Source organism: Hypomesus nipponensis, chromosome 2 (assembly GCF_054491055.1).
Source record: "Hypomesus nipponensis isolate SF chromosome 2, ASM5449105v1, whole genome shotgun sequence".
NCBI lineage: Eukaryota > Metazoa > Chordata > Actinopteri > Osmeriformes > Osmeridae > Hypomesus > Hypomesus nipponensis.
Window position 1 is genome coordinate 1607501 of NC_140362.1, and position 9613 is coordinate 1617113.

Here is a 9613-nt window from a genome sequence, read left to right on the forward strand (position 1 = left end):
AGAGACTGGGAGGTACTGGGAGAGACTGGGAGTTAGTGGGAGAGACTGGGAGTTACTGTGAGAGTCTGGGAGAGACTGGGAGTTAGTGGGAGTTAGTGGGAGAGACTGGGAGGTACTGGGAGAGACTGGGAGAGACTGGGAGTTAGTGGGAGTTAGTGGGAGAGTCTGGGAGAGACTGGGAGAGACTGGCCCGCTGATCATGTTCTAGTCCTACAGCAGCACTAATAGCTTCTATACTGGTCCAATTTAACCCCTATAGCTCCTAAACGGGCCCGGTTTAATCCAGTCTAATCTACTTACTGTAGCCCATGCCCTGGATGAAGTACTTGAACGCCTCAGTCAGGGAAGCCGGCTGGTCCACCTGGGGCAGTCCTCCACAGTCCGCCATCTGCACACAGCAGGGTCAGAGGTCAGCCAGGAAGGCTGCGGTGAATCATGTGTATTGTGTTTTGTATGCACAGAGAGAGGAAGTGAGGTGTGTGGGTAGTGTAGTGTGCAGGAGGCAGCACCAGGCCTGTACCTTCAGCAGGGTGGTCTTGGTGGGGTTGAGCTTGGAGTTGCACTCCACCACAGCCTCCACGGCAGGGGACTGGTCGCCCACCACCAGCAAGGTCTGGCACCTGCAGCAGACAGCAGGGTCAGAGGTCAGGGTTAGGTTTTTCAGGGTCAGAGGCCGGAGTTAAAGGTACTCGGTTGAGTGTTCAAGGGTCATAGTTAGTGATTCAGGAGTCGGCCTAGGGGGTGATGCTGTCCGTACTTGAGGGTTCTGACGTTGATGCTGCTGCCTATCTCTGGCCTCTGCACCTCCAGAGCTAGCCGGCTCTGGTAGGACCGCACAAAGGGCTGCAGGTTGGCCTGGTTCACCTGGTTCTGGATGTGGTGGCGGTAGGTGGCAATCAAGTCGTGGTTGTTCTGGATCTCCTCCTGGGGTGGGTTAAGGTAGGTTGTGAGGGAGGAGACAGGGTGGGGGTTAGGGGTTAGGGTAGGGTGACAGGATGGGGGTTAGGGGTTAGGGTAGGGTGACAGGGTGACAGGGTGGGGGTTAGGGGTTAGGGTAGGGTGACAGGGTGGGGGTTAGGGGTTAGGGTGGGGTGACAGGGTGGGGGTTAGGGGTTAGGGTGGGGTGACAGGGTGGGGGTTAGGGGTTAGGGTAAGGTGACAGGGTGACAGGGTGGGGGTTAGGGTAGGGTGACAGGGAGGGGGTTAGGGGTTAGGGTAGGGTGACAAGGTGGGGGTTAGGGTAGGGTGACAGGGTGACAGGGTGGGGGTTTGAACATCAGTCTCAATGTTTACACACCACCAGCCCATCACATGACAACTGACCTCTGCAGGTTCCCGTAAACCCTAACCACCACATGTAGCAGAGCTGGTTCGGGGGCTACTCTAACCACCACATGTAGCAGAGCTGGTTCGGGGCTACTCTAACCACCACATGTAGCAGAGCTGGTTCCTGTAAACCCTAACCACCACATGTAGCAGAGCTGGTTCGGGGCCACTCTTGGTACTCACAGTTCCAAACAGGTGTGAGATGATGGTGTCAGGCAGCGTGTGGGTCCAGCCGCTGATCTGAAACAGGAAACACAGGTCACTTCCTGTTTGTCACTTCCTATTTGTCTAGGGCTTTAAAAACACTAACCTAACTGGACTTTTATATTAGTGTTGTAAGACTGGTCTGCAATCTACTTTGTGTGAGTGTTTGCATGAGTGTTTAGATGAGTGTGCGTGTGAGGGAGTGTGTGTGTGTGTGTGTGTGTGTGTGTGGTACCTTCTGTGTGACAGAGTCGATCAGGCCCTCTGCTCCAGCGTTGATGTTAATGAGAGCCAGCCCCTCCACCAGGTCAGGATGGTTTAGCTGCACAGACACACTCAGGTTAGCTTCATACAACCACAGCAGGAACAGGGTCATGGTCAGGGCAGTTAACATGACCAGAATAAACAGAGATAGCTGGGAGGTAAACAGAGATAGCTGGGAGGTAAACAGAGATAGCTGGGAGGTAAACAGAGATAGCTGGGAGGTAAACAGAGATAGCTGGGAGGTAAACAGAGATAGCTGGGAGGTAAACAGAGATAGCTGGGAGGTAAACAGAGATAGCTGGGAGGTAAACAGAGATAGCTGGGAGGTAAACAGAGATAGCTGGGAGGTAAACAGAGATAGCTAGGAGGTAAACAGAAAGCTAGGGGGTAAAGACAGAGAGCTAGGGTAACTCACAGCGAAGTTAGCCAGGATGAAAGCACCGGCACCCATGCCCAGCCCAATAATGCTCTTCAATCTGAAAGAGACAAGAGGAGGGTTTTGATTGGTTAAACAGAACCATGTTTACCTCGAGCGGGTTTGCAATAAGTTGACTGCTTGATGGTTATCTAGGATACGTTTGTCATAGGTTAACTACAGCAGGCGTGAGATTGCACTAGTTGATAGATATGTTTGTGAAGGATGCACCAGGTTGATTGTTCACTGTTAAAGGTGAGATGGAGGTTACTCTAACTAGAGTCACCAGTGTTGTTGTATGGCTGTGCAGGTCTCACCCAAAGTGCTTGAGGACCTGTGGCAGGGTCTCAGAGAGCTGCTCCACACTGGGGTAGGTGTACCTGGGGGAGGGAGGGATCTTCTGTCAATCATCACCACCCTACTGTTACACAACTACAACCAACTATTCATCATATCCCATCACTGTGAATGTTGTAGTTGGAGAGCTGATAACTGAGCCAGCCGGTGTGTGTGAAGGTCACCACGGCAGATGGCCCGTACATGTGTGTCAGTATGTCAGCTATTTTAAGGACATCTGTGCTTGTGGATTACCTTGACAACTGTGCCTGTGGATTACCTTGACAACAGATTAAGGTAAAACTGTGTGTACTTGTTTGTGTGTGAGTCTGTATGTGAGTATGTGTGTGTATAGGTCTGCCAATGTGTGTGTGTATGTGTGTGTGTGTGTGTATTTCTATGCCTGTGTGTGTGTGTGTGTGTGTGTGTGTATTTCCATGCCTGTGTGTGTGTGTGTGTGTGCTCACCCGGTGGACAGTGTGCAGGCCCCCTCATGCTGCCCGGGGGCGTGCACGTGGACCACAGCAAAGTGTCGGCTGATCTCGTGCATGTCCTCATGGTTGAACAGAGGGTCGAAGCACGACTTGTCTGGCAAAACAACAGGGGAGCTGGTTTACATGTCTTCATTTAGCCTAATCTTGACCCCTGACCCCTGACCCCTGACCCAATGCTCTCCTCCAGAGCCACCTACAAATGATCATGTCCCCTCTTGACGTTGCTGTGTGTGTGCCTGTAATATACAGTGTTTATGTTGTATATGTATGTGTGTACATGTGTGTGTCTGTATGTATTTATACTGTATATCATGTGTGTGTCTGTGTATTTATATAGCCTATACATATTTGTATTGTATAAAGTGTGTATGTATATATATGCGTGTGATTTGTCTATGGATCATGTTGGATCTACAGGATAATCAAAGTGGATGTATCCAGCCCTGTTCCTGTCAGCCCTGGTGGAGCAGCAGGGTGATGGCTCCTGGTACTCACAGGTCAGCCCGATGTCATGGTAGGTGAGGATGGCCGGGCGCGTGCTCTTCGGTACGCCCTTCACGGAGCAGCGGACCAGCCCACACTGCGTCTCCACATCCTCCTCCTGGAAGCACACACCACAGCACGGGTCACCCGCCGCCTCCCCAACGCCTCCCCCACGACACCCTGCTCCCCCACACACACCCCGTCCTCCTGAACCTCGCTGGGGAAGCCTCCCCCATTGAGCCTCATTATCCCCAGACTCTAACACTGCTACTGACAAACAGCTTGCTTGATGCAAGACCGGCTTCAACCAGGCGGCTAAGGGGATGGAAGCGGCGTACTACGCCAGCACTGAGAAGACAACACTGTTGTTCATGGTCTGTCAGAGACTTTCAGACATGCTAGCAGATCTCTGCATGAGGAGAGTCCAGAAGCCACGTTGATTATGTACAAGTGTCACAAAACCCAACATCACCCTGTCCCTCTGGATTCACCCCTCAGCTACAAACATGCATCGAGGTCATCCAGTTGAATTGCTTTTCCTAGTCTCACAAGTCAACCCCGACGATACTCACAGTTGCCTCTATGTCAAACACTGAGTCGTACTCGTTGTCCTGCATGACCGTGTCAGTGTGTCGGTCTGCCGTAGTTGCGATTGGAGTTTTAGATCCTGGAGCTTGAGTCTGTGAGCTACTGTGTCCCCTCCTTCCAGACAGCAAGGTTTTATACCTCTTTAAGTCCCAGGACTATCCTGCCCCTCCCCCACCCCCTCCCCCACCCCCAACCCCTCCCCCACCCCCTCTCCCACCCCCTCCCCCACCCTCCTTCCCTGCTTGCGTAGCACCAAGGCCCCTGCTGCCATCTGGATGGCCTGATCAGATGATTGGATTAACACGAATGTGGCCGGTCCATCACAGGCAGGCTGGTTCCCAGGGTGGAGGGAGAGCAGAGCAGAGCCACAGCCTGTGCCCTTGCTGCTGCCAACACACCTGCTCACCAGGAACAGGCAGAACACACCTGCTCACCAGGAACAGGCAGAACACACCTGCTCACCAGGAACAGGCAGAACACACCTGCTCACCAGGAACAGGAACAGGCAGAGCACACCTGTTCACCAGGAACAGGCAGAACACACCTGCTCACCAGGAACAGGCAGAGCACACCTCCTCACCAGGAACAGGCAGAACACACCTGCTCACCAGGAACAGGAAGAACACACCTGCTCACCAGGAACAGGCAGAACACACCTGCTCACCAGGAACAGGCAGAACACACCTGCTCACCAGGAACAGGAACAGGCAGAGCACACCTGTTCACCAGGAACAGGCAGAACACACCTGCTCACCAGGAACAGGCAGAACACACCTCCTCACCAGGAACAGGCAGAACACACCTGCTCACCAGGAACAGGCAGAACACACCTGCTTACCAGGAACAGGCAGAACACACCTGTTCACCAGGAACAGGCAGAGCACACCTCCTCACCAGGAACAGGCAGAACACACCTGCTCACCAGGAACAGGCAGAGCACACCTCCTCACCAGGAACAGGCAGAACACACCTCCTCACCAGGAACAGGCAGAACACACCTGTTCACCAGGAACAGGCAGAGCACACCTGTTCACCAGGAACAGGCAGAACACACCTGCTCACCAGGAACAGGCAGAACACACCTGCTCACCAGGAACAGGCAGAACACACCTGCTAACCAAGAACAGGCAGAACACACCTGCTCACCAGGAACAGGCAGAACACACCTGCTCACCAGGAACAGGAACAGGCAGAACACACCTGCTCACCAGGAACAGGCAGAACACACCTGCTCACCAGGAACAGGCAGAGCACACCTGCTCACCAGGAACAGGCAGAACACACCTGCTCACCAGGAACAGGAACAGGCAGAGCACACCTGCTCACCAGGAACAGGCAGAACACACCTGCTCACCAGGAACAGGAACAGGCAGAACACACCTGCTCACCAGGAACAGGCAGAGCACACCTGCTCACCAGGAACAGGCAGAACACACCTGCTCACCAGGAACAGGAACAGGCAGAACACACCTGTTCACCAGGAACAGGCAGAACACACCTGTTCACCAGGAACAGGCAGAACACACCTCCTCACCAGGAACAGGCAGAACACACCTGCTCACCAGGAACAGGCAGAGTGCTGAGTGGGGGACACTCCGCCCTTCCACAGAAATGCGGGTGGGAATAAACGTTTGTTGACATGCAGCTTAAAATAGTTGACTGTTTGTCCTGTAAGTGTTTCAGTACTGTAGTAGCAGGCTCAGTGTCATGCACCCTACAGTGACATCAGTCCTGTCAGTCAACCTACTGTACCAGTACTGTACAGAACACAGGCTGCCTGAGAAGCCCTGTGTCCAGTACTGCAGCCGGGGTTCTCCCCTGATGTCTAATCTTGTTAGGCCAGAGGAACAGGACCAGGGCAGGTCAGGCTAGCAAGATGCCCTGTAACACGTGTCAACTCTTACACTGCTGGCTCTGACTCCACACAGTCATTCGGTTGTATTCACTTAACTCATATACAAAGGCACACTCAGCATGGCAACATGGCAAAAAAAACATATAATGCATATAAAAAGCATTTATTCTCTCAGCCCCTTCCTGCCCCGCTTGCGTTCTCTCTCTCTCTTGGTCTACGGTCACTGTCACCTCTGACCTCTCTCTCTCTGTCTGTTTCTCTCTCTGTCTGTCTGTCTCTCTCTGTCTCTCGCTCTTACTCACTCTCACTCTTTCTCTCGCTCTCTCTATCTCTCTCTCTCTCTCTCTCTCAACACCACTGAATTTGTTGGTTTTTAATTCACCTCTTTAAAATTGAAATATGAATTTATTAAAAATCAGATCCAAAAATTTAAGGTTCGGAAATTCAGGTTGCTCAAATTTGAAAAGTAAAATTCAGATCATTTTAATTATTCAGAGAATTTTGCTGTTCGAATTTGAGCAACCTGAATTTCCAAACTGTGATTTTTTTTTTTACATTGAAATAAATTCATATTTCAATTTCAAAGAGGTAAATTCGAAACCAACAAGTTCGGTGGGGTTCAAATTTCAATATTAAGTACTCAATGCCTTTTAAAATTCACAACATGTCACTGATTTGTTTCCAAAATAGCCCACTCTACGTGCACGCTCTGACTCAAAGCGCGGGACAAACTGATTTTTCCGAGAATAGTCAGGAGAATCAATCCGGTGTTTACGAACGGTTAGTATCATAATCGTCTGCACAAATGTGTCCATATGGATACATTCAAGTTGAATACATTCGGTAAATATAACTATGAGTCCAACGTGACGTTTATATTACGTAAAGCTCCAAAAACGATTTAGCGTTCAAATTAATGCAAATAAATTTCTCGCGCGCAATGTGTGCTTGCATTATTTGTTGAAGTCCATATCTACACTCACATCTAACCAAGGGACAACATCCAGGGCTGAAAAATGCGGAAGTGGCTTAAAGTGCAATATCTCCGATAGTCAACAGGGGCTGGCTCCAAAAAACTCTGGCTCCCATTCAAAAATCGCCAACTTCTCATGAAATACAAAGTTTAAAAAAAATTGTCCACAATTTATTATGTTGTCATTAGCTAGATTCCCTTCTTATCAGTGTCCTGGTGGTCCAGCTGAAAATAATTTGATAATTATGTAGATATTAGGCCTCAAAGATAGGTATATTTGGGGGCGTGGATGGCTTGATTGACAGGTCTACTAGCCAGTGGCAGAAAGGAGAAAGGCCGTTAGCGAGGTGGGCGTGCATTGTGTCCTCAGCTTCTCCCGCCCTTCACCCCGTCCCAACTCCGCCCTCTCGGCCAAACGTGGTCACATTGTTCTGGCTCCAAAAACCAAAGATGGCAACCAGGTAGCGCAAAAATCGAGGATTCAAAACAGGCTTTCACAAACCAATGGGTGACGTCATGATGACTATGTCCATCTTATATACAGTCTATGCATCTAACCGATACTAGGACATAAGGTTCGGGCTGAGCCCCACATTTTTAGGTCTGTCTTGGCCCCAGCCTATACCTCCACACTGCCCCCACACACACACACACACACTGGCCTCACACAGACACTGGCCTCTCTCTCTCTCTCTCTCTCTCTCTCTCTCTCTCTCTCTCTCTCTCTCTCTCTCTCTCTCTCTCTCTCTCTCTCTCTCTCTGTCTCTCTCTCTCTCTCTCTCTCTCTCTCTCTCTCTCACACACACACACACACACACTCAGTCAAAACACCAACAAGGATGAGGTTATAAGTTCAGAACATCATTCAAATTATTTCATTATGGAGACAATGTTATTGTATAGTGTTTGAACAAGTTGTGCATGCTTTTACCCCAATTGCATATCTTGAGGGGCAATCAGAAGTGAGCTGTGAGGTAAACAGAGGACAGGGTTGATTCCTTTATCTGGACATTTCAGTAGCAAGTTCCCTATGCTAGTCAGCGCTATAGGCTACATGTAGGATTTCATTTACAGCAGCCTCTCTCAACCCTGGTCCTCATGGACCCCCTGTCCTGCATGTTCTAGATGTTTTCCTGCCCTAACACACCTGATTTTAATGAATGGGTCACTATCAGGCTTGTGCTGTGTTTCATAACGAGGCATTACCTGTAATTTAAATCAGGTGTGTTGGAGCAGGGAAACATCTAAAACATGCCGGACTGTGGCCCCTGAGGACCGGAATTGCTCACCCCTAATCTAGAACATGCAGGGGGTCCCCAAGGACCAGGGATGACAGCCAGCCACTGCTTTAGGACTTTACACTATAAGTAGCCTACACCCGTACTGTACACTTTAAGGCTATTCAAAACGTTCAGGCACGAGAAGTTCTTACTGGAATGACTGTGAAGCACTGGTGACTCTCTGCATTTTCGTCCGTCTCATCCTCTTCCGGCAAAGACGGGACCTGCATAATGGACACGGGTTATGTCTGTCCCGGTGACAGCCGGTGGCGGCTCACTGCAAGGTGAAGCCCGCACCTGCGGCTCACCGTGACTCGGCGCACCATATGGCTACATTACGTTAAGATAGATTAAGTGGGTCACGTTAGGCCTATACATGGGTCAAACGGATTAAATAAGACCGTCTTTTTTGACGTCAATAAGAACTGTTGACACTTTTCGCATCATTTGCAGGATGCAATTTCACCCCACCTTCTTAAACAAGCGCATGGCCCTGCCGACAGCTTTAAAGCTACCTGCTTCACCCATGGTATCCTGATGAAACACACACGGCAAGCCTACGTCGGACTGCACAACTATGGCTTTCAGTAAACTATTTACAATAGAATCATTACGTTTCCCCGGCAACAATGACGCATTAAATGAATAAAAAATAACAAGGTCAAATGTTCGAACCATAGTAGGCTCGGCTGTCAATTTAGCCTACTTTAGGTTGTTGTGATCTAGTGTTTTACTTCTATAAACAATACTCTTAAATGTGTAATTTGTTATCGCGGAGGTAATTACTACGTTATAGATAAAAGGTGTCACGGTCTCTGGTTGCTGTCAGGTCACCGGCCGCGTCATAAACATGAAGCGCCAGCGGAACGCGACACACACAGGACAGGATTTTTGAGCAGGTGTGGATGAAAAACTAATCCTCTCAAGGTTTAACCTCTGCTTCAAAGCCCTCCGGAAAGTACTCACTACATAGAAATATAGTTGACGAAACCAGGAGTCTGATTATCCGTTACCTGCTTAACTAGGCTACTAATTAAAGACTGTGAAAATAGGTTATCTTGGAACCATGTTGCAATAGCCTACTTAACCAATCCAAATAGGCTACTGGGTATTTAAACCGGGGCTCTCAAGTCTCACGCATTCGTCGTACACTCACTCACGCTCTCACGCACCAACTTCTCGCTGAGAAGCAATTAAGGGATTACGTGTCCCGCTGTATACACTTAAACTGACGAGGCGCAGGCATGGGCTAAAGAGGTATGTTTTCTGCTGAGTTGATAACTGTCTCGAGACACCGGCAGCACCCGCTCTCCCAGATTTTAGCACCCAAACGTTGACAGGTATCATGCTCCTCTTAAGCGAAACTTTTGATAAAACTTGAGAAACCGTTAAGAG

At 49.8% G+C, this 9613-nt stretch overlaps 1 protein-coding gene across 2 annotated transcripts in view; it reads right to left on the reverse strand.

Annotated features, from left to right (window-relative positions):
- LOC146300339 (protein NDRG1-like) overlaps positions 1 to 9038 on the reverse strand; it is a 9807-nt gene extending 769 nt beyond the window's left edge. The window contains exons 1-12 of one of the 2 annotated variants that reach the window (XM_084702214.1): positions 8690 to 9038; positions 8371 to 8442; positions 7870 to 7905; positions 3535 to 3640; positions 3013 to 3133; positions 2527 to 2589; positions 2210 to 2270; positions 1766 to 1852; positions 1510 to 1566; positions 758 to 924; positions 521 to 620; positions 301 to 388 (exon numbers count right to left, since the gene is read on the reverse strand). In XM_084702214.1, the coding sequence (XP_084558340.1) occupies positions 301 to 388; positions 521 to 620; positions 758 to 924; positions 1510 to 1566; positions 1766 to 1852; positions 2210 to 2270; positions 2527 to 2589; positions 3013 to 3133; positions 3535 to 3640; positions 7870 to 7905; positions 8371 to 8442; positions 8690 to 8896 (1165 nt within the window). In that variant the 5' untranslated portion in view covers positions 8897 to 9038. The remainder of the gene's footprint in view (positions 1 to 300; positions 389 to 520; positions 621 to 757; positions 925 to 1509; positions 1567 to 1765; positions 1853 to 2209; positions 2271 to 2526; positions 2590 to 3012; positions 3134 to 3534; positions 3641 to 7869; positions 7906 to 8370; positions 8443 to 8689) is intronic. The other variant, XM_084702215.1, reaches the window with a different exon arrangement.
- Between the last annotated feature and the right edge of the window lie 575 nt (positions 9039 to 9613).